The 27,773-nt window shown below is 41.6% G+C and overlaps 1 protein-coding gene and 1 long non-coding RNA gene across 4 annotated transcripts in view; one reads left to right on the top strand and one right to left on the bottom strand.

The window, feature by feature from the left end:
* LOC132384512 (uncharacterized) lies at positions 1-981 on the bottom strand. The gene is made up of 2 exons (XR_009508917.1): positions 885-981; positions 1-138 (listed from the first exon to the last, which is right to left on the bottom strand). It is a non-coding gene; the product is annotated as an uncharacterized LOC132384512 (long non-coding RNA).
* Positions 982-19,217: 18,236 nt separating this feature from the next.
* LOC132384968 (LIM and SH3 domain protein 1-like) overlaps positions 19,218-27,773 on the top strand; it is a 204,574-nt gene continuing 196,018 nt past the window's right edge. Inside the window, exon 1 of one of the 3 annotated variants that reach the window (XM_059956661.1) lies at positions 19,218-19,504. In XM_059956661.1, coding sequence (XP_059812644.1) covers positions 19,436-19,504 — 69 coding nt within the window. In that variant the 5' untranslated portion in view covers positions 19,218-19,435. The remainder of the gene's footprint in view (positions 19,505-27,773) is intronic. The other 2 variants (XR_009509046.1, XM_059956662.1) reach the window with 2 other exon arrangements.

Here is a 27,773-nt window from a genome sequence, read left to right as displayed (position 1 = left end):
TTTCTGGATGGAAAAAAATTTATTGAATTGTAGACAGCTTAAGCCTTTACAGTTCTTATGCAATGCTTCCAGCATTGGAAGCAATCCTGGGCCAGAGATCTGCACATTCCTTGGCAACTGGGCCTGTGATTGCAGAGCCTAGAAATGAAAGCAGAACAATGATCGGGAAGAGAACAGGGAAATGACAAACCAAACAATCATTTCCACAGGGTCAAGAATGGAAGCAGACAAGTCACATTAAAACTGAATGCAACTTTGTTAAGTTCACACCTGGAGCACCACGAACACAAATGATGACCACATCCACATGATGGTGCAGAAAAGATCAACAGCAGCAGAACCAAGAGGACAAATTCAACTGGTTACAAGCTGTTGTTAGTTCTTCCCTCAGTTTAAAAATTTAGGGGTGACTGGATAGAACCCACATCCCTTTCTAACTTTCCTAGAAGTGGAAGCCAAAAGAAATACAATCCTCCAATGAAACCAAGAATCTTTATGCAAATTGATTATAACACTGAATTAACTCATTTTCACAGTGCCAACCCAAATGCCTCAGGTTTACTGATGTTGGAAAGTGACTATATAGAAAATGTCACATAACTGATTGAGATTAAACAGCACATGGCAGCTGCCACCTCACCCAAAAGCTATGTGTTCCTTTGCCTCCCCTCGACAACTCACTGAGCCACTGAGAACAGACAAAGCAAGTGCTTTTTAAGGAGGAAATGAACAAGCTGACAGATCCAACATGATCTGTAATGGGGAAACTCATTGGAATAAGTGTTTCTATCCTGACGGGCAGGATATTCCACAAATTCAAGCTAGGCTTTAAACAGTAGCTTCAAATTTGCAGCAAGGAGCCAATTCCAACCCAGATACCATACCTTTCATTTCTCCTTTGTTATTCACTATCACTCCTGCATTGTCTTCAAAGTAAAGGAACACCCCATCTTTTCTCCGATACACTTTTCGCTGCTGGATGCACTGTAATACAACCACATGAAAATACAAGTGTAAAATTAATACTCTATTGCAACAAACATTGTTCTTCTTGCCTGCGCCTGTTGACCAATCTTACTTTCACCCCACAAATGTTGGCTCGGTTTATAGTCTCAAAACAACTGCAGCTATTGAACCACAAGTGCATAGATTTCTGTTCTGGGTCAGGCAAGTTAGTACATGACACAATCAACCACAAAATCCTTGACCAGGGGTGGGCAAACTTTTTGACTTGTTGGCCAAAAAGGGTTCTAAAATTTGACAGGGGGGCCGAACCTGGAGCAGATGAACGGAATGTTTTGGTAATACACCTCATAAGAGAAAATAAATTATCATGGGATATGTAGAAAACATGTGCTTTAATTTCAATTGAAAATGAACAAATGCATTACAACAAAATATCTGTCTTTGAAGTCCCATGGTATTTAGCTATTTATTGAAATGACTTTTAAAACACTGAAAATTAAATGAATAAAATACAGCTTTTTTTAATAGTAACAGTTTTTATTTTAAAGCACTGAAAATTCTGTTATCCTTCAAGATATTATCATCATCACTCTCCTCCTGACTGTCTTTATTTCAAAAACAGTAGGAGATGCAGGTCTACTTGTCCTGCTCCTTCTTATTCAATTGTCCCCTGTGCCAAAACTCAACAACGACCAGCACAATGACAGAACAGTGACAGCGCGCCAGTATGCAGAGCGCGTTATTTGATCTGGAGCACATTTTTTATTTTGAGAACGTACGTGCACCTGCGCACTACTCATGTCCATCACTTAACAGAAATGACATGTAACATGTAAGGCTTATTGAAAATAATATTTTCAAATGCATTTTTTACATAACACAACGAAGAAACTTATTTTTAATTTCAGTGGGAACAGTGTTGTTGGTCTCCCTTTTTAGCCAGCGCATCAAAGTCTGAATTTAGTTTTGTTGTGGCGATTCTCAGGATGGATCTGAGGTGTTGGTCAGTTAACTTGGATCTGTGGCTGGCTTTGTTGATGTTCATGACGCTGAACGCCTGTTCACATAAATAGGTCGAGCCGAACAAAGAGTAAAGCGCAAATGTGGAGTAATACGCTGCACCTCAACAAAGGTCAATGTATATACAGTGCGTCATCTATTGGGAAAACGCCAGAATTGCGGGGAAAAAACGTTAACAAGGTTTATTAATATAATTTCATCAAGTTTTGTGGGCCGGATTGAAAAGCTTAACAGGCCGCATATGGCCCCCGGGCCGTAGATTGCCCATGCCTGTCCTAGACTCAGTACAAGTTTCCCCACATTGGCCATACTTGGCTTGGGTGCTGACATACTATGATAGTGTAATGCTTACAATTTTCAGGTCTAAATATGAAAGAACATAATAAATATGAAAGAACATAATAAAAGACAAGAAAAGGAGCAAGAGTAGGCCACCTGGAGCATCGAGCCTGCTCTACTATTCAACAAGATCTGTGTCCTATGTCAATGATTTGGACTATGGGATTAATGGATTTGTGGCTAGATTTGCCAATGATACAAAGATAGGTGGAGGAGCGGGTAGTGTTGAGGAAACCGAGAGCCTGCAGAGAGACTTAGATAGTTTAGGGGAATGGGCAAAGAAGTGGCAAATGAAGTACAATGTTGGAAAGTGTATGGTCATGCACTTTGTGGAAGAAATAAGTGGGCAGACTATTATTTAGATGAGGAGAGAATTCAAAATGCAGAGATGCCAAGGGTCTTGGAAGTCCTTGTGCAGGATACCCTAAAGGTTAACCTCCAGGTTGAGTTGTTGGTGCAGCAGGTGAATGCAATATAACCATATAACCATATAACAATCACAGCACGGAAACAGGCCACCTCGACCCTCCTACTCCGTGCCGAACTCTTAATCTCACCTAGTCCCACCTACCCGCACTCAGCCCATAACCCTCCACTCCTTTCCTGTCCATATACCTATCCAATTTTACCTCAAATGACACAACTGAACTGGCCTCTACTACTTCTACAGGAAGCTCATTTCACACAGCTATCACTCTCTGAGTAAAGAAATACCCCCCTCGTGTTTCCCTTAAACTTTTGCCCCCTAACTCTCAAATCATGTCCTCTCGTTTGAATCTCCCCTACTCTCAATGGAAACAGCCTATTCACGTCAACTCTATCTATCCCTCTCAAAATTTTAAATACCTCCATCAAATCCCCCCTCAACCTTCTACGCTCCAATGAATAGAGACCTAACTTGTTCAACCTTTCTCTGTAACTTAAGTGCTGAAACCCAGGTAACATCCTAGTAAATCTTCTCTGCACTCTCTCTAATTTATTGATATCTTTCCTATAATTCGGTGACCAGAACTGTACACAATATTCTAAATTTGGCCTTACCAATGCCTTGTACAATTTTAACATTACATCCCAACTTCTGTACTCAGTTCTCTGATTTATAAAGGCCAGCGTTCCAAAAGCCTTCTTCACCACCCTATCTACATGAGACTCCACCTTCAGGGAACTATGCACTGTTATTCCTAGATCTCTCTGTTCCACTGCATTCCTCAATGCCCTACCATTTACCCTGTATGTTCTATTTGGATTATTCCTGCCAAAATGTTGAACCTCACACTTCTCAGCATTAAACTCCATCTGCCAACGTTCAGCCCATTCTTCCAACTGGCATAAATCTCCCTGCAAGCTTTGAAAACCCACCTCATTATCCACAACACCTCCTACCTTAGTATCATCGGCATACTTACTAATCCAATTTACCACCCCATCATCCAGATCACTTATGTTTATTACAAACAACATTGGGCCCAAAACAGATCCCTGAGGCACCCCGCTAGTCACCGGCCTCCATCCCCATAAACAATTATCCACCACTACTCTCTGGCATCTCCCATCTAGCCACTGTTGAATCCATTTTATTACTCCAGCATTAATACCTAACGACTGAACCTTCTTAACTAACCTTCCATGTGGAACTTTGTCAAAGGCCTTGCTGAAGTCCATATAGACTACATCCACTGCCTTACCCTCGTCAACATTCCTCGTAACTTCTTCAAAAAATTCAATAAGGTTTGTCAAACATGACCTTCCACGCACAAATCCATGCTGGCTACTCCTAATCAGATCCTGCCTATCCAGATAATTATAAATACTATCTCTAAGAATACTTTCCATTAATTTACCCACCACTGATGTCAAACTGACAGGTCTATAATTGCTAGGCTTACTTCTAGAACCCTTTTTAAACAATGGAACCACATGAGCAATACGCCAATCCTCCGGCACAATCCCCGTTTCTAATGACATCTGAAAGATCTCCGTCAGAGCTCCTGCTATCTCTACACAAACTTCCCTCAAGGTCCTGGGGAATATCCTGTCAGGACCTGGAGATTTATCCACTTTTAAATTTCTTAAAAGCGCCTGTACTTCCACCTCTTTAGTTGTCATAGGTTCCATAACTTCCTTACTTGTTTCCCACACTTTAGACAATTCAATATCCTTCTCCTTAGTGAATACCCAAGAGAAGAAATCATTCAAAATCTCTCCCATCTCCCTCGGCTCCACACATAGCTGACCACCCTGATTCTCTAAGGGACCAATTTTATCCCTCATTATCCTCTTGCTTTTAATATAACTGTAGAAACCTTTCGGATTTACTTTCACCTTATTTGCCAAACCAACCTCGTATCTTCTTTTAGCTTTTCTAATCTCTTTCTTAAGATTCCTTTTACATTCTTTATATTCCTCGAGCAATTCCTTTACTCCATGCTGCCTATATCTATTGTAGACATCCCTCTATTTCCGAACCAAGTTTCTAATATCCCCTGAAAACCATGGTGCTTTCAAACCTTTAACCTTTCCTTTCAACCTAACAGGAACATAAAGATTCTGTACCCTCATAATTTCACCCTTAAATGACCTCCATTTCTCTATTACATCCTTCCCATAAAACAACTTGACCCAATCCACTCTCTCTAAATCCCCTCGCATCTCCTCAAAGTTAGCCTTTCTCCAATCAAAAATCTCAACTCTAGGTCCAGTCCTGTCCTTCTCCATAATTATATTGAAGCTAATGCTATTGTGATCACTGGACCCGAAGTGCTCCCCAACACATACATCTGTCAGCTGACCTATCGCATTCCCTAACAGGAGACCCAACACTGCCCCATCTCTAGTCGGTACTTCTATGTACTGTTGCAAAAAACTATCCTGCACACATTTCACAAACTCTAAACCATCCAGCCCTTTTACAGAATGAGCTTCCCAATCTACGTGTGGAAAATTAAAATCTCCCACAATCACCACCTTGTGTTTACTACAAATATCTGCTATCTCCTTACACATTTGCTCTTCCAACTCACGCTCCCCATTAGGTGGCCTATAATACACTCCTATCAGTGTTACTACACCTTTCCCATTCCTCAATTCCACCCAAATAGCCTCCCTAGAGGAGCTCTCTAATCTATCCTTCCAAAGCACCGCCATAAGATTTTCTCGGACAAGCAATGCAACACCTCCTCCTCTGGCCCCTCCTACTCTATCACACCTGAAGCAACTAAATCCAGGAATATTTAGTTGTCAATCACACCCTTCCTGCAACCATGTTTCACTAATAGCTACAACATCATAATTCCAGGTAGCAATCCACGCTTTAAGCTCATCCACCTTTCTTACAATGCTCCTAGCATTAAAATAGATACATTTAAGATACTCTCCACCTCCTCCTCTCTTTTCATCCCTAACAATGCATTCAAATTTATTATCCTTTTCTTTCTTCTCCCCTACATCTTCAGGCTGAGCGCATCCCTTCTCCATCACCTGCCTTTCCTCCCTCACACACTGTCTACTTACCTGCTCTACTGGTGAACTAACCTCCTCTCCCATAGTTTCCTCAAATTGATTCCCGCCCCCCCCCCCCCCCCCATCTTACTAGTTTAAAGTCTGCCCTGTAGCCCTAGCAAACCTCCCCACTAGGATATTGGTCCCCCCAGGATTCAAGTGTAACCCGTCCTTCTTGAACAGGTCACGCCTGCCCCAGAATCCCAATGATCTAGAAACTTGAATCCCTGCCCCCTTCTCCAATCCCTCAGCCACGCATTCATCCTCCACCTAATTCCATTCCTACTCTCACTGTCGCGTGGCATAGGCAGTAATCTCGAGATTACTACCTTTGCGGTCCTTCTTCTTAACTGCCTTCCTAACTCCCTATACTCTCGTTTTAGGACCTCTTCCCCTTTCCTACCTAGGTCATTGGTACCTACATGTACCACGACCTCTGGTTCCTCACCCTCCCACTTCAGGATATCTTGGACGCGATCAGAAAAGTCCCGAACCGTGGCACCAGGGAGGCAAACTACCATCCGGGACTCCCGATCACCTCCACAGAACCGCCTGTCTGAACCCCTGACTATCGAGTCCCCTATTACTATGGTCCTCTTTCTTCTATCCCTACCCTTCTGAGCTACAGGGCCATCCTCTGTGCCGGAGGCCCGGCCACTGTCACTTCCTCCAGGTAGTGATAAGAGCAGGGATATAAGAGCAGGGATGTGATGTTGAGGCTCTATAAGGCACTCGTGAGACCAAACTTGGAGTATTGTGTGCAGTTTTGGGCTCCTTATTTTAGAAAGGATTATACTGACATTGTAGAGGGTTCAGAGAAGATTCATGAGAATGATTACAGAAATGAAAGGGTTACCAAATGAGGAACGTCTGGCTGCTTTTAGACTGTATTCCCTGGAGTTCAGGAGAACGAGGGGGGAATCTTATAGAAAGATTCTGAATGTTAAAAGGTCTGAACAGATTAGATATGACAAAGTTGTTTCCTATGGTAGGGGAGTCTAGGACAAGAGGACATGACTTCATGATTGAAGGACGTCCATTTAGAACAGAGATGTGGAGAAATTATTTTAGTCAGAGGATGGTAAATCTGTGGAATTTGTTGCCACAAGCGACTGTGGAGGCCATGTCATTGGGTGCATTTAAGGCAGAGGTAGGTAGGTTCTTGATTAGTTAGGGCATCAAAGGGTATGGGGTGAAAGCAGGGGAGTGGGGATGACTGAAAGAACTGGATCAGCCCATGATTGAATGGTGGAGCAGACTCGATGGGCCGAATGGCCTACTTCTGCTCCTATGTCTTATGGTCTTATAAACCACAGTCCACAGCCAAACAATTTGGTATCTCAGACAGGGTCTCTCTCTCTCCATCAAGGGAGGTCGCTCCTGCAACAACGAGAGCGGAGGCCAGCTGTTACAATCTCTGTCCCACTGTTACAATCTGTCCTGTTGCTTCTTCAAGCCTCCTATCTCGAGGACTAACAGCCTCTCACTCTCCATTAAATGAGAAGATAGAGAAGCAAAGTGATAGAGAAGATAGTGATTAGCAAATACACTGCCTGCTGTCTGAGCATTCCAGTCCAGATGTTTCAGTCTTCCGTGATGCTTCAGTCAGCGAAATCGGCAAGGTACCGGGTCATCCATGAGGCTACTCTCTGACTTTTGACCTTCCAGCCCCGAACGCATATTCCTCCCAGGCCATTCCTTCTGACAGTGAAGCGCTAGGCTGCACAGTCGGTCTGAAAACCCACTACTTGTGAAAAACCATATAACCATATAACAATCACAGCACGGAAACAGGCCATCTCGGCCCTCCTAGTCCGTGCTGAACTCTTAATCTCACCTAGTCCCACCTACCCTCACTCAGCCCATAACCCTCCTTTCCTGTCCATATACCTATCCAATTTTACCTTAAATGACACAACTGAACTGGCCTCTACTACTTCTACTGGAAGCTCATTCCACACAGCTATCACTCTCTGAGTAAAGAAATACCCCCTCGTGTTTCCCTTAAACTTCTGCCCCCTAACTCTCAAATCATGTCCTCTCGTTTGAATCTCCCCTACTCTCAATGGAAACAGCCTATTCACGTCAACTCTATCCCTCTCAAAATTTTAAATACCTCGATCAAATCCCCCCTCAGCCTTCTACGCTCCAATGAATAGAGACCTAACTTGTTCAACCTTTCTCTGTAACTTAAGTGCTGAAACCCAGGTAACATCCTAGTAAATCGTCTCTGCACTCTCTCTAATTTATTGATATCTTTCCTATAATTCGGTGACCAGAACTGCACACAATATTCCAAATTGGGCCTTACCAATGCCTTGTACAATTTTAACATTACATCCCAACTTCTGTACTCAGTTCTCTGATTTATAAAGGCCAGCGTTCCAAAAGCCTTCTTCACCACCCTATCTACATGAGATTCCACCTTCAGGGAACTATGCACTGTTATTCCTAGATCTCTCTGTTCCACTGCATTCCTCAATGCCCTACCATTTACCCTGTATGTTCTATTTGGATTATTCCTGCCAAAATGTAGAACCTCACACTTCTCAGCATTAAACTCCATCTGCCAACATTCAGCCCATTCTTCTAACCGGCATAAATCTCCCTGCAAGCTTTGAAAACCCACCTCATTATCCACAACACCTCCTACCTTAGTATCATCGGCATACTTACTAATCCAATTTACTAACCCATCATCCAGATCATTTATGTATATTACAAACAACATTGGGCCCAAAACAGATCCCTGAGGCACCCCGCTAGTCACCGGCCTCCATCCCCATAAACAATTATCCACCACTACTCTCTGGCATCTCCCATCTAGCCACTGTTGAATCCATTTTATTACTCCAGCATTAATACCTAACGACTGAACCTTCTTAACTAACCTTCCATGTGGAACTTTGTCAAAGGCTTTGCTGAAGTCCATATAGACAACATCCACCGCCTTACCCTCGTCAACATTCCTCGTAACTTCTTCAAAAAATTCAATAGGGTTTGTCAAACAGTTTGAACTGTAGATCATGGACTTTTTTTTGTGGTTGACAAAATTGGGTATTTATAGCTTTTAAAACACTTCTCTTAAAGAGATGCATTAATCTGGGTCTCTAAAATGGAATTAGCAATGTCAATTATGAGACAATTCAATATTATATTAACTTATTAAACCTACCATGTCTGCCCAGTCACTTCCTTTGTGTCACTGACTAGTGATTCCCACAGGTAAATGGGATGAATCACTGGTCTAGCTGTGGTCTTTGCAAAGTACATAAAGCAAAATAAATGGAAATGTATATTCTGCATTACTGGTACTTACCGCCAGAATAGATTTTCATTCATAAAAAGAATAGTTGATCTTCTAAGTAGGCGTTTGGAATTGTTCTGCTTTTCTGACCTTCTCTGCATACACTCCTGTGCCCAACGTAACTTTATGGACATACAATCAACCTGTGTATATGAGATATCTTATGTATTCATATTTATTGTCTTTATTATTGTGTTCTTTATTTTATTGTATTTTATTTTGTGCTGCATTGGATCCGGAGTAACAATTATTTTGTCCTCCTTTACACTCATGTACTGGAAATGACATTAAACAAACTTGAATTTGATTTTGAATTTGAATCTGTTAAAATTGGGGGGAAAACATTAGTTTGCAAATAAAATAATGTTCTTTCTACAAGGGGGCACTCTTGAGTTCTGGCCTGTAATTGGTGATTGCAGTTCAGAATCTACCCATGCAATTAAACAAGCACAGTGGTTAGAGCTCAGCATGTTATGTTCTGTTCCTGCTGACTCTGTTTGAGGGATTAAGCACTGATACAAGTTAGAATTACAGATTTGTGGATCACATTCACGCTGAGTTTAATAATCGGAACAGATCTTGGATTTACATGCTAATTTTCTGCATCCATAATTTCTGGACTGAATGTCGAGAAAATTAAAGTGTCTGGTTTGATCCCAGATGCTGTGAGGCAGTTCATGCAGTAGAGATGGAGGGAAAGCACAGCCAAGGTTACTACCTGCCAATCACATCATTTTAAAGATAAAAATTAACTTTATTTGTCACTTGTATATCAAAACATACAGTGAAATGCATTGTTTGTGTCTCAACCAATACAGTCCAAGGATGTGCTGGGGGCTGCCAGCAATTGTTGACATGCTTCCACTGCCAACATAGCATTCTCACAACATTTTTTTGATCAAAATAAACTTCATTCATAATAAAACTATTTACAAGAATAAACGGAGTGCCTTTTCATTCTTTACATTCATAGTGAATGCTTTCAGTACTGTTCTATTACATCCCGACACATCAATAACACTGCTGCCACACATATGGCTTTCTGGGGTCATACACTACTACGATAGTTGAGGGGCTTCTTCACCCAACCCAGCCCCTCCAACTCCAGTAGCAGAAGAATAGAGAGACATCCATTTTTAGTAGAGATGAGGAGGTATTCTTTAGTCAGAGGGTGGTGAATCTATGGAATTCATTGCCACAGACGACAGTCATTGGTTATGTTTAAAGCAGAGGGAGATAGGTTTGTGATTAGTAAGGACGTCAAAGGTTATGTGGAGAAGGCAGGAGCATGGGGTTGAGAGGGATAATAAATCAGCCATGATGGAACATCAGAGCAAACTTGTTGGGCCACATGGCTTGATTCTGATCTTATGTCTTATGATCTCTGGACCCTACACTCTGATCCTTCACCACTGAACTCTTGCTGTGACTGCTCGAAGCCTCAGTGTGTCCCTCAGTATGTACTCCCAGAAGTTACTAACAAATCTTTGGTATATAGGAGGAAACCCACGCAGTCACGGGGAGAATGTACAAACTCCTCACAGTGAAGGGAATTGAACCGTAATTAATGATGATGTAAAGTGTTGCACTGACTGGCATGCTACTGGTTTCAGTTATTGAAGCTCCCAAGTCTCCCAGCATTCAGTTACTGCACTAGATTGGGACATTTCATGACATTAATGAGATCTTTAAAAATCTGTGTGATAAGAAGAAATGTTTATATATGAAATTTTAAATTAATTAAGGTGTGTAAAAACAGAGCAATAATAGTGAGTTTGTGTACATGCGTTCATTTGTCCATTCAGAAGTCTGATAGTCAAGGGGAAGAAGCTGTTTCTAAAACACTGAGTGTCTTCACAAGATAACAAATTTCACAACATATGCCAATGATATTAATCCTGATTCTTAAGACCTGTTTAAAAGGATGTTAAACTGGGCAGAGTATTTGGAGATGGATGGAAGTGGAATGAAACAGACAGGAATATGCCCAGAGATTGTTTATTCAAGTGGCGGTTTTATTAAGATTTAAGACTCACTGTATATAGATAATTTTCTCCTTGGAGCCGAGTAGGTTATGTGGAGAGGGCATAGCTTTAAGGTCGGTGGGGTGTAGGGGAGGGGTGTGGAGTTTGAAGATGTGGGGGCGGGGGAAGGATTTTTTGGTGGTAGGTGCTGGGAATGTGTTGCTAAGAAAGGTGCTGGAAGCAGATATGAAATTTGAAATTTGAGAGACATTTCACAGGCACAGAAACATATAGGGAACGGAGAGATGTGGATCACATATGTGCAGGTAGACAATGTCAGCATGCAAACGGTGTGGCTAGCCCAATGTCAGAAGGAAAATGTCAAGATAATTCTGGGGGATTTTAATATGAAAGTGGATTGGGAAAGTCAGGAAGGTACTGGATCTCAGGGGAGGGAGCTTGTAGAATGCCTATGGGATGGCTTTTTGGAGCAGCTTGTCCATAAGCCCACCAGGGGATCGGCCGTTTTGGATTGGGTGCTGTGTGATGAACCAGAGGCAATTAGGGAGCTAGAGGTAATGGAACCCCTTGGAAGTAGTGATCATAATATGATTGAGTTCAGTTTCAAATTTGAAAAGGAGAAGCTGGTATCAGGTGTATCAATATTTCAGTGGAACAAAGGAAATTACAGTGATATGAAAGAGGAACTGGCCCAAGTTGATTGGAAAAATAAGCTAGATGGAGGGACGGAAGAGTAGAATTGGATGAAATTCCTACAAGAAATAAGGAAAGTGCAGGAAAAATATACTCCAAGAAAAAAGAAAATCATGAATGGAAAAATGGCACAAATGTAGCTAACGAGAGAGGTTAAGGATAAAATAAAAGCAAAAGAGACAGCGTACGAGGAAGCAAAAATTAATGGGAAAACTGAGGACTGGATGACTTTTAAAAACTTACAGAAGGAAACTAAGAAAGTCATTAGGAAAGAAAAGATGAATTATGAAAGGAAGTTGGCAATTAACATAAAAAAGGATACTAAGAGTTTTTTAAATATATGAAGAGTAAAAGAGTGACACAGGTAGATATAGGACTGATTGGAAATGATGCTGGAGAAATTATAATGGGTAACAAAGAGATGGCAGAGGAACTAAATTAGTTCTGCATCAGTCTTCACAGTGGAAGACATTAGCAACATACCTGATAGCCAGAGGTCTGAGGAAATAGAATTAGGTACAGCCAAGATTACTAGAGAGAAAGTGCTTGGGAAGCTAAATGGACTAAGGATAGATAAGTCTCCCAGACCAGATGAGGTGCACCCACGGGTCTGAAAGAGGTGGCTTTGGAGATTGTGGAGGCATTGGAGATGATCTTCCAGGAATCAATAGATGCTGGCATGGTTCCGGAGGACTGGAAGGTTGCAAATGTAGTTCAGCTGTTTAAGAAAGGAGGGAGGCAGCAAAAAGAAAATTACAGACCTATTAGTCTGACATTGGTAGTTGGAAAGTTATTGGAGTCAGTCCTCAAGGATGAGGTTATGAAATACCTCGAGGTGCATGACAAGATAGGCCCAAGCCAGCATGGTTTCATGAAGGGAAGATCCTGCCTCACCAACCTATTGGAATATTTTGAGGTAATCTCAAGTAAGATTGACAAGGGAGAGGCCCTGGATGTAGTGTATTTGGATTTTCAAAAGGCCTTTGATAAGGTGCCGCATAAGAGGCTGCGTAGTAAGATAAGGGCCCATGGAATTACAGGAAGGATATTGAAATGGGTGGAGTATTGGCTGATAGGCAGAAAGCAAAGAGTGGGAATACAGGGATCCTATTCTGGTTGGTTGCCGGTCACTAGTGGTGTTCTGTAGGGGTTGGTGTTGGGGCCGCCTCTTTTTACACTGTATATCGATGATTTAGATTGTGGATTAAATGGTTTTGTGGCTAAGTTTGCGGATGACACCAAGATAGGTGGAGGAGCAGGAAGTGTTGAAGAAACGGAAAGGTTGCAGAGAGACTTGGTCAGTTTAGGAGAGTGGGCAAAGAAATGGCAGATGAGATACAATGTTGAGAAATGTAAGGTTGTACATTTTGGAAGAAGAAATAATTGGGCAGATCATTATTTAGATGGGGGGGAAAATTCAAAAATCAGAAGTGCGAAGGGACTTGGGGGTCCTCGTGTAGGATACCCTAAACGTTAACCACCAGGTTGGATCGGCAGTAAGGAAAACGAATGCTATGTTGGCATTAATTTCTAGAGGAATTGTGTATAAGAGTAAGGAGGTGTTGATGAGGCACCATGGGGCACTGGTGAGACCTCTTTTGGAATATTGTGTGCAGTTTTGGGCCCCCTATCTTAGAAGGGATGTACTGATGTTGGAGAGAGTTCACAGAAGATTCACTAGGATGATTCCTGGAATGCAGGGACTAACACATGAGGAGTGTTTAATGGCTCCTGGACTGTATTCATTAGAGTATAGAAGAATGAGAGGGGATCTGATAGAAACATTTCGAATGTTGAAAGGGTTGGACAGAGTAGATGTGGAAAGGCTGTTTCCCTTGGTGGGTGAGTCCAGGACAAGAGGCCACAGTCTTAGAATTAGAGGGTACCCATTTAAAACAGAGATGAGGAGAAAGTTTTTTAGCCAGAGGGTCGTGGATTTATGGAATTCATTGCCACATACAGCTGTGGAGGCCCGATCATTGAGGGTGTTTGAGGACGAGATTGATAGGTATCTAATTAGTTAGGGTATCAAGGGATATGGGGAAAAAGCTGGAAATTGGAACTAGATGGGAGAATAGTTTAGCTCATGGTGGAGTGGCAGAGCAGACTCGATGGGCTGAATGGCCTACTTCTGCTCCTTTGTCTTGTGAACTGCTGCAGCAACTCAGGTCAGATAGCATGTCAAGAAGCAAAGGGCTTAGTTGATGTTTTAAGTTGAGACCTTCCATGAAGAATTAAGAAAGTGCATTAAGAAAGATTTTTATTTTAATTTTATTTAGAGATACAGCACAGTTACAGGCCCTTCCAGCCCAACAAGACCACATCAGCCAATTACACTCATGGGACCACATAACCCAGACATCTTTGGACTGTGGGAGGAAACCAGAGCACCCAGAGGAAACCCACACAGTCACGGGGCGAATATACCAACTCCTTACAGACAGCAGCAGGAATTGAACAAGGCCACCCCAGATGTTTGATTAATAGGAGCAACATCTAATAGTCCAAAGACATCAGAGCTTATTGTACTTGTAAAGCTTTCAGTTGAAACTTCTATAAAGTAACATCCATGGCTCTATAGATCTATGACATGCCTGGATAAATAGAAATTTAAAACTAATAATCGCCTCAGCAACTCTGCTTTGTTTACTGGGTATTTTAGAATTTTGGCCCAACAAGTTGCACTGCCCAGCAACACATCTATTTATCACTAGCCTAATGACAGGACAATTTACAGTGACCGATTATCCCAAGAACTTTGCGTGGACTGTCCCAAGCCTAGCTGCAAAAGGATGAGGGTGAGCAACCCCACCCAATAAATGCCCAGAGCTGCAGAAATACCAACAGAAGTTCTAAAGACCTCATCCCTGGAAGAGGAAGGATCTTTATCGATGTACGAAGTTGCGTGGTGAAAGGGGAAGCCACAGGGCTGATCGGCCCAGGTCCAAGGATTCTGGTGAGCTGTTGTTGGCGGCCTTGACCTAGTAGAGGTGATGGGCTTAAGATGAAGAGACTGTGCTGTTGCAACTATACAGTGTATGCTGTGTGTGACTGTATGTACTGTGTTTTGCACCTTGGACCCGGAGGAACGACATCTCATTTAGCTGTATACATATGCATGGATGGATGAATGACAATTAAATTTGAGCTCAATTTCTGAGAGAATATACAGAAGCAGGAAAGCCCAGACAACCAGACACAATAATAGCTTCTTCCCCGCTGCTGTCGGACTTCTGAACCAATCACCTCTTTCACATTTCATTCCCCAGTGAGGATGCCATGTTCTTGGACTTGAAATTCCACCTCTGTTATTAGTCTTGTTATTTTTCTTATTAGTCTAGTCTTGTTATTGTCACTTTTACTTTTATTTTTGCACTACTTCACAGTGCATTACAATTTTTGTGCTGTTCTATTATTTTGTGCTCACTGCAGTATTTATAGTTGTATTGTTGTGTTGAAAGTCATCTAAAACTTTGACAAACTTCCATAGATGTGTGGTGGAGAGTATCTTGAGAGATTGCATCATGGCCTGGAAAGGCCTATTTAAAGTAGTGGATATGGCCCAGTCCACCACAGATAAAGCCCTCCCCACCATCTATAAGGAGCGCTGCCATAGAAAAGCAGCATCCATCATCAAGGAACCCAGTCGCCCAGCCCATGCTCTCTTCTCACTGATGCCATGAAAAGGAGCCTTAGGATCCATACCACCAGGTTCAGGAACCATTACTACCCTTCTGTCTCTTGAACCAGAAGAGGTAACTTCACTCACTCTAACAATGAGCTCATTCCACAACCTATGGTCTCACTTTCAAAGACTCTACAACTCATGTTTAAAGTTCAAAGTAAAATTTATTATCAGAGTACACATATGTAACACATACAACCCTGAGATTTATTTTCCTGCTGGCATACTCAGCAAAACTATAGAATAGTAACTATAAAACGAGCAATGAAAGATTAACCAGAGTACAGATGACAGCAAACTATGTAAATACAAATGAATAGCAATAAATAACGAGAACATGAGATAAAGAGTCCTTAAAGTGAGATCATTGGTTGTGGGAACATCTCAATGGATGGGCAAGTGAGTGTAGTTATCCCCTTTTGTTCAAGAGCCTGATGGTTGAGGAATAGTAACTGTTCTTGAACCTGGTGGTGTGAGTTGTGAGGCATCTGTACCTTCTACCTGGTGGTAGCAGGGAGAAAAGAGCATGGTCTGGGTGGTGAGGATCTTTGATGATGGATGCTGTTTTTCTATGACAGTGTTTCATGTAAATACGCTCAATGGTTGGGAGGGTGTTACCTGTGATGTACCGGGCTGAATCCATTGCCTTTTGTAGGAGTTTCTGTTCAAAGGCATTGGTGTTTCCATACCAGGCTGTAATGCAGCCAGTCAGTACACTTTCCATGACACATCTGTAGAAGTTTGTCAAAGTTTTTGATGTCATGCTGAATCTCTGCAAACTTATAAGCAAGTGTTCTCAATATTATTTATTATTATTTTGTTTTATTAATATTTGCACAATTTGTTGTCTTTTATACATTGTTTGTTAGTCCATCTTTGTGTGCAGTTTTTTATTGACTCTGTTATGTTTCTTTGTATTTACTGGGAATGCCCACAAGAAAACAAATCTCAATGATATATATGGTGATATACATTTACTTTACCTTCAGGTCTGACTAAGGGGCTTTGACCTGAAGTGTTAACTTTGTTCCTCTTTCCACAGTTGCTGCCTGACCTGTTGAGTATTTCCAGCATTCACTGCTTTTATTTCACATTTCCTGCATTTATTTTTTATTTAGAAGATAGCGGGTCAATTATTTTATTTTAAAATTTTATTTAGAGATACAGCATTGTAACAGATCCTTCCAGCTCCTTGAGCCCATGGTGCCCAATTACACCCACGTGACCAATTAAGCTACTAACTCATGTCTTTGGAATGCGGGTGGAAACTCACGTGTTCAAAGGGAGAGTGTATAAACTCCTTATGGTGGGAATTGAACCCCGGTTTTGGCTCTGCTATAGTACTGTGCAGTTGGGTAACATGGAATCATATCAATTAGCTTAGCACTTTTGTTGTGCCACTGACTTGGATTCAGTTCACCTACTGTCTGTAAGGAGTTTGGATGCTCTCCCCATGAGAAAAACAGAAGTGCAGAGTTTGCATATTCAAGTTGTTACTAAGATTAAAGACTCATGACTTCTGTCTCAAAGCCCATATATAACTCACTGCTAGTTAAACTTAGACTTTATTTCATTTAACCTTATTTTTTTTAAAAATCTGCCCCCAAAGTTGTCCAAAGGCAACTTTTATTATTTTGCTTCATTAGTGGACAAACCCAGAATCAGAAATGCAAGAGATTCTGCATATGCTGGAAATCGAAGCAACACACAAAAAGTTGGAGGAACTCAACGGGTCAGGCTGCATCTATGGACAGAAGTAAGACAAGTCAGCATTTCACATTGAGTCCCTTCATCGAGCCTAGAAAGAAAGAGAGGGGATGGACTGCATAAAAAAGGTAGGAAGAGTGGAAAAAGTGGTGTGACACAGTAGCGTAGTGGTTAGTGTAACACTATTACAGCTCTAGTAACCCATGTTTAATTCCTGCTACTATCTGTAAGAAGTTTGTATGTTCTCTCCATGACACCATGGATTTCCTCCCACAGTCCAAAGAGTGGGTGAGTAGGTTAATTGGTCACATAGGTACACAGGGGCTCGCTGGGCCAGTAACTATGCTGTACCTCTCAATTTAAATAAATTAGAGCTTTTTGCTGGGAGTGACAAAGGGCTGAAGAATCTAATAGGAGAGGATCATATGAACATTTAAGAAGATAAGCCATTGAAGGACCATGGAATAAAGGGAAGGAGGGGAACCAGAGAGAAGAATCCATGGGTGATGTACAGATCTAGAGGGCTTGGAAGAGGAAAGAAATGGGATGATGGAAATGGTTGGATAAGGTAAAAAAAAGGGACAGAGATGAGGGGTTGACAGAAGTTGGAGCAATCTATACATGCCATTTTGGAGACTACCAAAATGGAGCATGAAGTGCTGTTCTTCTAATCTGCATTTAGCCTCAATTTGGCAGTGGGTGAGGCTGTGGACAGACCTGCGTGAGAATGGGAAGTGGAATTATAATGTCAGGCAACTGGGAGTTCCCAAACAACATATAGTGTCTGGGGTAAAGTAGGGAAACATGGCCAAATAGTTCACAGGACTGTATTCAAAAGGGGGAATTTGACAGACCCATTTAAGAGGGGTTCAGTCAACGAGGCTGACTTTAAAAGCGCTTTTTAAAGGAGGGTGTGACTTGGGAATTAGGAAATTAATTACAGAGTTTAAGGTCCACGGAGGCGAAGGCAAATCATTAATGACGCAATAGCTATAACATGCCCCAGAGGTCAAGAATCATTAGCCCTAACCCACGTGCTTTGTCAAAACAAAACTTCCCTTTTGACCATCCCACACCAGCACCTGTAACTGCCTTACACTCATGCGTTGGAAATATGTTTGTTCCTTCTTGGCCGCTAATTTAAAATCTTAGAACCCCTTACCCATCAGCGTTGTAGGAATTCCCTGGCGCCGGTTGTCGGCAAATGGGGATAGTATACATGAGTAACATGCTGGGTCGTAAGGCCTGTTTCTGTGCTGTACAGCTCTCCGAATTCGAATCAGATTTATTATTATGACATGTTGTGAAATTTGTTGTTTTGCGGCGGCAGTACGGTGTAAGACATAAAAATACTATTACAATAAATATATATATAGGAAAAAAATTAAGTAGTGCAAAACTAAAGCAAAAATAGTGAGGTGGTGTTCGTGGGTGCATGGACCGTTCAGAAAGCTAATGGTGGAGGGGAAAAAACTGTTTCTAAAACGTTGAGTGTGCGTCCTTCTCCCTGATGGTAGCAATGAGAAAAGGGCATGTCTTTGATGGTGAGGGTCCTTAATAACGGATGCTGCCTTTTTGAGGTAGTGTCTTTACAAGGGTTAAAATATGTGGTTCAATGCCGCTTTCTTAAGAACAGCTAGCGACCGATAATGATTATTGACTTGGTCAGCAACGCCTAGATTTTGATACACGAATAAATATTAAAAATACTTTCGTTATCAGTGCAGCCTCGGTCTTTGAACACACCTGTGGTTACTAACATAACAATGTTCCTTTATGTATTTTAATAAATAAAAGTTACTTTAGCTGACATGATCTTCAAACAAAAATGACACACATAAGCCGAGCACAATCCGTTCTGGATTGTTTGTGGCGTATTGTTTGAAGGGTTTATACCGTCTTGCAGAATTGTCGCCTGCCTAACAAGTCCTCTTCCATTTTCTGAGCGTGTGCGTCTTCGAACAGCGTGCGCGCTCCTTCAGAATCTCTCACCCCCCCCCCCCCGCTCGCCAGACCCAACCCTTTTTCGACGTGCAGTTTCTTCAGGGCTCGTTCTCAGGGGCCCCTCCTGTTTATTCCCTCATTAGATCAGAGAGAAAACTGCTTCACATAGAAGCGGAAGGAGGTAATCAGACCGAGGGAGCGAGAAAAAAAGTGGGAAATATTCAGACATTTGGAAAGACCGAACTGCAGCTAGAAAACGGGAGAGGCAACAAACAAAAAAAAGCCTGTAAAATGAATCCTCCGTGCGCTAGATGTAAAAAAATCGTCTATCCGACCGAAAAAGTCAACTGCCTGGACAAGGTGAGCTGAAATCGACACGATGGTCGCGTGCTCCGGGGTCCACTTGATCAGCTACATTATAGCAAGTCAGTTTCGCTGTAACAAACTATAGCTCGACAGTTTCATTGTAGTAAACTAGAGCCTGGCAGTTACATGAGGAAACTGTAGCCCGGCAGACACCATAACCAACTGTAACTCGGCATTTCCCTGTGGAAAATTGTAGCGAAAGCCTGTCATGATTTCCGCTGCTTTTTCTCACTCGTTATATTTCGGAACCTTCTCACCGTTGAAGGCGCCAAGAAGGCGGAAGTATATCAAACCACCCTTTTTCTTTTTCGGACCCAAGACCCAAAGTAAAATCAATTTCCATACGTGAAGATCTGAAGACTTTTTTTTAAGGAGATTTTATAAAAGTGTTTGTTTTTCAAGAAAGTATTCAAGGCTTCCTCCCTTACAAGGCTTTACTATCTGTGTTTGTATCTCGTTCGTCTGGGAATTAAATCTTCATTTTTGATGTAAATTATTTCAGACATGTTTCATTTAAATCTCAAAAATCAATACAGGTCGGTAGGGCGTTGCAAAAATTGAACGTTTTATTCGAGATAAGGCTGCTTGGAGGGCGTGGGTCCATTTATCAAGCGTTACGCTTTAAAATCGGACCTGAAAGAGTTTTTTTTAAATAAAAAGTTTAAATTGTTTTTGAGGGCCTGCGTAAAGCCCTATATCAAAACGTTTTTTAAAAAAGATAATCAGAGCTCTTCTCCTTTCTTTAAAACGAAAGAGAAATACTTGGTAGTTTCCAAAGAGCTTATTTTCGGTTAAAGGAATATTTTGAGACGAAGGCCAGAAACAGACTTTATAACTTTCTCGAACTCCTTGAAAATTTTGACTAGATTAACAGTATCTGAACTTTAATGGGATATAAGGTTCAAAAACCTTAATTATTTAGTTATTTTTTCTTCCTCAGTGGTGGAGGATTTATTGAGAAATTTTAACTCTTATTTCTGGTTCACTGTACAAAGATCCTGTAAAGACTGTGGGAATCCATCTTTTTACAAAAGACTTATTTTAACACACACACCCACCAGCGTCCAGGCATCTATTGTCCCGCTGTTGCCTGCGTTCACTTGGCAGATGCCAGCAGTGTTGTAATACTTAAGTGACCATTCCTTACGCATGAGTTTGGCCTCACAGTGAGTGTAAATGGATTACCGAACTGTGGAGGCGCACTCCATAGGGAAACTGCAAATTTCATATAAGACGTAGGAGCAAATTAGGGCGATTAGCCCATTGAGTCTGCTCTGCCATTCAACCATGGCTGATTTATTATCCTTCTCAACACCATTATCCTCCTCCTTGCTGTAACCTTTGATGCTCTTAAACATCCCCAATGAACTGGCCTTCACAGCCATCTGTGGTAATGAATTCCACAGATTTACCACCCTCTGGCTAAATAAATACCTCCTTACCTACGTTTTAAAGTGGCATCCTTCTATTCTAAGGCTGTGCCCTATGGTCCTACACTTCCTCACTATTGGAAACATCCTCTCCACATCCACTTTTTCTAGGCTTTTCAATGTTTGATAGGTTTCATTGAGATTCCCCCCCCCCTTGTTCTTCTAAACTCCCAAATGTACAGGACACTTAGTGTTGGAAATGCTCTTCCCATTCTGGTGAAGTGTGATCATCCTGACATGTTTGTCAAAGTAAAATTTTATTACTAATGTATGAATATGTTACCACAAACACAAGAGGTTCTGCAGCTGCTGGAAATCCAGAGCAACACACACAAAATGCTGGAGGAACTCAGTAGGCCAGGCAGCATCTGTGGAAAAGAGTAAACAGTCAGTGATTTGAGCTGAGACCCTCGTCAGGACCCTTCAGAAGGTTCTTGGAACCAAATGTCGACTGTTCCTCTCCGTAGATGCTGTCTAACCAGTTGTGTTTGTCCAGCATTCTTTTTGTTTAATGTTCCCATATACTACTTTGAGATTCATTTTCTTGCAGGCAAAATAAAGAAATAGAACATAGAATAATACAGCACAGTACAGGCCCTTCAAACAATGCTGTGCCAACCTTTAAACCTACTATAAGATCAATCTAACTCTTCTCTTCTGCATAACCCTCCATTTTTCTATCATCTATGTGCCTATTTAAGAGTCTCTTAAATGTCCCTAATGTATCTGCCATGATAGAATGGACTCAATCACCTGAATGTCCCAATTCTGTTACTATGTCTTATGGTGTTGACACCCTTTCCTATACTTTCTCCAATGATCTTAACATTATGCGCTCCCCTTGTAAATGCAATAAATACAAATAGAATTTAGGGAAAATAGAATTTAAGAAAAAGAAAGTACATTAACAAAGTTGGGCAAACAACCAATGTACAAAAGTAGACAAATTGTGCAAGTAAGAAGAAAATGATATTCTGAACATGAATGGTAAATAGAAAAATAATGTGGAGCTTTTCTTGCCTTGAATAAAGAACCCATTGCAACTGAAACTAATCTAGCACAGTCTAGTAAATTTATTGTCAAAGTACATATGTCACCATATATAACCCTGGTTCATTTTCCTCCAGACATACTCAATAAGTCCATAATAGAATCAATGAAAGACCAGACCTGCTTGGGCATTCAATGGGTGTGCAAAAGACAACAAACTTTGCAAATAAAAAAGAAAGAAAGAATAATAATAAATAAACAATAAATATCAAGAACATCAGATGAAGAGTCCTTGAAAGTGAGTCCATAGGTTGTTGGAACATGAGGTAAATAAAATTGTGTGTAGTTATCTCCTTTTGGTTCAAGAGCCTGATAGTTGAGGGGTAGTAACTGTTCCTGAACCTGTTGTACATTCGATGCTTTTAATTGTCTTGTTACCATGGATTTTTGCAACACCACATCTTGTACGTATTGGCCATTGTGGGGCTCTATGCTTTTGTTTGCAATATATTAGGTTCACAATCTAGACTTGTTTCAAAATTCCATCAACATTCCAAACTAAGAGCCGCAATGCAGAAGGGAAACAGCTGACTCTCATCAAACCGGAAAGGAGCCACCAGCCTGCTGTTGTATTGATGGTTTGTAGTAGACTAAGTTGAAATTTTATTTTGCCTAGAGGTACAGCATGGTAACAGGTCCTTCCGGCCAATGAGCCTGCGCTGTCCAATTACCAATATGACCAATTAACCTACTAATCCTTACGTCTTTGAAAGGTGGGCAGGAACCAGAGTATTTGGAGGAAACCCAGCAGTCATTGGGGAGAACGTACAAACTCCTTACAGACAGCAGCAAGAATTGTACTCACATTGCTCGCACTGTAGTATCATTATGCTACAGTGTCACCCTTGTGAAAGCCAATTCTCTCTTGTTATATACTATCTGAACTCAATGGTGAGTACAGGCAGTTCCATTAGAATGTTCAATGTTCAAATTAAATGCATTATTAAAATACATGTCTTGTGTCTCACCATATACTACACTGAGATTCATTTTCTTGCCAGCATTCACAGGAGAAAAAAAAATACAATAGAATCAATACAGACAAACAAAGATGGATGAACAACCAATGTGCATAAGAAGGCAAGCTGTGTAAATAATAATAAATACAATAAGTACAGTAAATAAAACTAAAAATATGAGTTGCAGAGTCCTTGAATATGAGTCGATGGGTGGTGGAACTGAATGTATATGTCATCATATCCTACCTTGAGATTCATTTTTTTTGCAGGCATTTATAGGAAAATAAAATAAAAAAGTTTATGGAAAAAACTATACATAAAGAAAGATTAACAAACAACCAATGTTGAAAAGACAAACTGAGAACACGAGTTGTAGAGTCCTTAAAAGTGAGTCTGTAGATGGTGGAATCAGTTCGGAGTTGAGATGAGTGAAGTTATCCACTCTGGTTCAGGAGGCAAAGGGGTGATAACTGTTCCTGAACCTGGTGGTGTGGGACCTGAGGCTCCTGTAATGGCTGCCTGATTGTAGCAGTGATAAGAAAGCATGGTCTGGATGATGAGGGTCCTTGTGTTCAGTTCTGGTCACCTTGTTATAGAGAGGGCGCAGAGCAGGTTTACTAGGATGATGCCTGGTTTACAAGCATGTCTTATGAGGGAAGGTTAAGTGAGCTAGGGCTTTTCTCCTTGGAGTGAAGGAGTATGTGAAATGACTTAATAAGAGGTGTACAAGATGGTAGAGGCATTGATCAAATGGACAACCAGAGACCTTTCCCCAGGGCAGAAATCCTTATCACAAGAGGTTGTAGTTTTAAGATGATAGGAGGAAAGTATAAAGGGGAGTATAGGAGGGAGGCTTTTTTACATAGTTGCAAGTGCATGGAACGTGCTTGCAGGGGTGGTGGTAGAAGGGACATTAGGGACATTTAAGAAACTCTTAGATAGGGACATGGATGATAGAAAAGTGGAGGGCTCTGGGGAAGGGGAAGGTTAGATTGAACTTAAAAGGTTGGCACACCATTGTGGGCCAACATCATGTGCTACATTGTTCTATGTTCTGTTTTCTTCCTGGTATTCCAGCCCCAATTGCTTGCCATGTCTTCCCTACTTATAACAACAACCACATCTTAGAAATATTACAATAAGTATCCAGTGCTTGCAGGTGACCAGTGGTTGTGAAATGTGCTGAATGAAAGGCAAGTCTTTTTTTACGCAGTAATTCTTGGACCTTCATTCACACAAAAGCATTCCTTATTGTTATTGGAATTTGGACTGATCACATAGAATAATAAACAGACATTGTTGTATTTGCAATTAATTGAAAGTTGTGGGTCAAATTGGGGGGGTTGCAAAGTGACCTGATTAACTCAGCAGCAAGCAATCTAGCATTGCGTTGGATGGAATTAATGAGACAGGGTTAACTTGACTGCAAAGACATATGGAATTGGTCACGTGGATGTAATTGGAACGAATGGGCTCATTGGGCCAGAAGGGCCTGTTTCAGTGTTGTATCTCCAGATAAAATAAGCAAACTGATTTTAAACACAAGATTCTGCAGATGCTGGAAATCCAGAAAAAATACTGGAGGAACTCAGCAGTTCAGGCAGCATCTATGGAGAGGAATAAAGAGTCGATATTTCAGGTGAGACCTTGCATCAGAACTGATTAATCTTGGTTATGTAGGTTTTGTTGTTTGAATAGAGTTCCCCGGTTCCTCTTTAACACCCTACCATCAGACAGGCGGTACCATAATGTAACAAGAGCTGTTGGGATGGAAACAGCTTCTTCCCCCAGGCTGTGAGACTACTGAACTCTCTGCCACCTCCCAGGTCTTATCAAGTAGCGTTATTTACTTTATTAGTTTTTGAAGTTATGACTGTTTAGTTTTTAACTTGTATATGCATCTTATTATTTGTTAATTCATTTGTGGTAATATTACTTTATGTGTTGTGTGTGTGAAATGTACTGTGTTGTGCATTTTAGTCCGGAGGAAAGTTGTTTCGTTTGGTGGTATACGTGTGTGCGGTTGCTTAATGATAAACTGAACTTGAACTTGGGTTGGCTTGGAGGGTTGATTATTAAAAGTACTCTTTGTTCAACCACCCCTGTCAGGTGGCAGCAAATAGTCTAAAGCCATTGGTATTTCAAAACTGTTAGTACAGACCAATTCTAGCTAGGTATGTGGGCTGAGGATTAGCAAAGAGCTTTTGATCCAGATAAATGTGAGGTGTTGCATTTTGGGAGATCCAAACGGCATAGGGTTTGCACAGTGAATGATAGGGCATGGGGAGCATTATGGAACCAAGGGACTTAGAAGTGCATGTGCCTAGTTTGCTGAGCGGCGTCACAGGTAGATAGAATGGTGAAGAAGGCGTTTGGTATGCTGGCATTTAATCATGCCATTGAGTATAGGAGTTGTGACAATGAAGTTGGTGAAGCTGCACTTGGAGAAATGTGTACAGTTTTGGTGAGCTAAAAGAAAAGGTTAGCTTTATTTGTCACAACATTGGAACATTGGAACATATAGTGTAAATAGTTGCTTGCGTTACCAACCAACATGCTCTGAGGAAGTGCTGGGGGCAGCCCACAAGTGTTGCCAAGCTTCTGGTGCCAAAATTGCATTCTCACAATTTACTAACCCAAATGTCTTTGGAACGTATGAGGAAACTGGAGAACCTGAAGAAAACCCATTGTGACAAACTCCTTATAGACAGTGTTGGGAACTGAATCCTGATCAGTAGTGTTTTAAGGCATTGCATTAACCACTAGACTACTGTGTTAGCCTATTAAACTAGAAAGACTGTAGAAAGGATTTACCAGGATGTTGCCTGGACTTTGAAGGGGGTAGGGTGCTGAGTCACAAGGAGAGGTGTGTACTCTAGGACTTTACTCCTTGGAATGTAGGAGATTAAGTGGTGACCTGATATGTATATGTAATCATGAGGGTCATAGAAAGGGTACATTTTCTTCCTCCCTGGGAGGAGGTGTTTAAAAACAAGATCAGAGGTAAGAGATTTGTAAGGGGACATCGGGGTAGCTTCTTCATTCAAACAGTGGTGCATATTTGGAATGAGCTGCCAGAAATCATGACTGAGTAGATAAGTACAACAATAGGGAGGGTTTAGAGGGTCATGGGCAAATGCAGGCCGATGGGACTAGCTCACAGTCAGCATGGATGCTGAGCTGGAGGGTCTGTTTTCATGACTCTGTTTCATTTAAAATTCTCTCCATTGGAAGCACGTGACTTGCTCCTTCCTATCTGAAGCCCTATGACCCACATCTGGCCTCACAGCTATTTTCAGATTTAATTTTCTCACCAATGAAGCTGCCTTGAATTCCAAGCTGTGGAATTCCTGATCAAAACTCATTGATATCTCCAAGATTCCACTTAAAACCAGACTAAATGAACAGGTTCTTGTTATCTGACCCATTGTGTGAAAAGTTCTGTTTGATGTTTAGAACATAGAACAGTACAGCATATTACAGGCCCTTCGGCCCACAATGTTGTGCCGGCCCTCAAACCCTGCCTCCCATATAACCCCCCACCTTAAATTCCTCCATATACTTTACTAGCAGTCTCTTAAATTTCAATAGTGTATCTGCCTCCACCACTGACTCAGGCAGTGCATTTCACACACCAACCACTCTCTGAGTGAAAAACCTTCCTCTAATATCCCCCTTGAACTTCCCTCCCCTTACCTTAAAGCCATGTCCTCTTGTACTGAGCAGTGGTGCCCTGGGGAAGAGGCACTGGCTGTCCACTCTGTCTATTCCTCTTAATATCTTGTACACATCTATCATGTTTCCTCTCATCCTCCTTCTCTCCAAAGAGTAAAGCCCTAGCTCCCTTAATCTCTGATCATAATCCATACTCTCTAAACCAGGCAGCATCCTGGTAAATCTCCTCTGTACCCTTTCCAATGCTTCCACATCCTTCCTATAGTGAGGCGACCAGAACTGGACACAGTACTCCAAGTGTGGCCTAACTAGTTTTATAGAGCTGCATCATTACATCGCGTCTTTTAAACTCTATCCCTTGACTTATGAAAGCTAACACCCCATAAGCTTTCTTAACTACCCTATCTACCTGTGAGGCAACTTTCAGGGATCTGTGGACATGTACCCCCAGATCTCTCTGCTGCTCCACACTACCAAGTATCCTGCCATTTACTTTGTACTCTGCCTTGGAGTTTGTCCTTCCAAAGTGTACCACCTCACACTTCTCAGGTTTGAACTCCATCTGCCACTGCTCAGCCCACTTCTGCATCCTATCAATGTCTCTCTGCAATCTTTGACAATCCTCTAACTATCGACAACACCACCAACCTTTGTGTCGTCTGCAAACTTGCCAACCCACCCTTCTACCCCCACACCCAGGTCGTTAATAAAAATCACAAAAAGTAGAGGTCCCAGAACCGATCCTTGTGGGACACCACTAGACACAACCCTCCAATCTGAATGTACTCCCTCCACCATGACCCTCTGCCTTTTGCAGGCAAGCCAATTCTGAATCCACCTGGCCAAACTTCCCTGGATCCCATGCCTTCTGACTTTCTGAATAAGCCTACCATGTGGTACCTTGTCAAATGACTTACTAAAATCCATGTAGATCACATCCACTGCACTACCCTCATCTATATGCCTGGTCGCCTCCTCAAAGAACTCTATCAGGCTTGTTAGGCACGATCTGCCCTTCACAAAGCCATGCTGACTGTCCCTGATCAGTCCATGATTCTCTAAATGCCCATAGATCCTATGTCTAAGAATCATTTCCAACAGACATAAGGTTCACTGGTCTATAATTACCCGGACTATCCCTACTACCTT

Source organism: Hypanus sabinus, chromosome X1, assembly GCF_030144855.1.
Source record: "Hypanus sabinus isolate sHypSab1 chromosome X1, sHypSab1.hap1, whole genome shotgun sequence".
Lineage (NCBI taxonomy): Eukaryota > Metazoa > Chordata > Chondrichthyes > Myliobatiformes > Dasyatidae > Hypanus > Hypanus sabinus.
The sequence above is the reverse complement of the archived record's forward strand: the minus strand, read 5'-3'. Positions and strand labels throughout refer to the sequence as shown.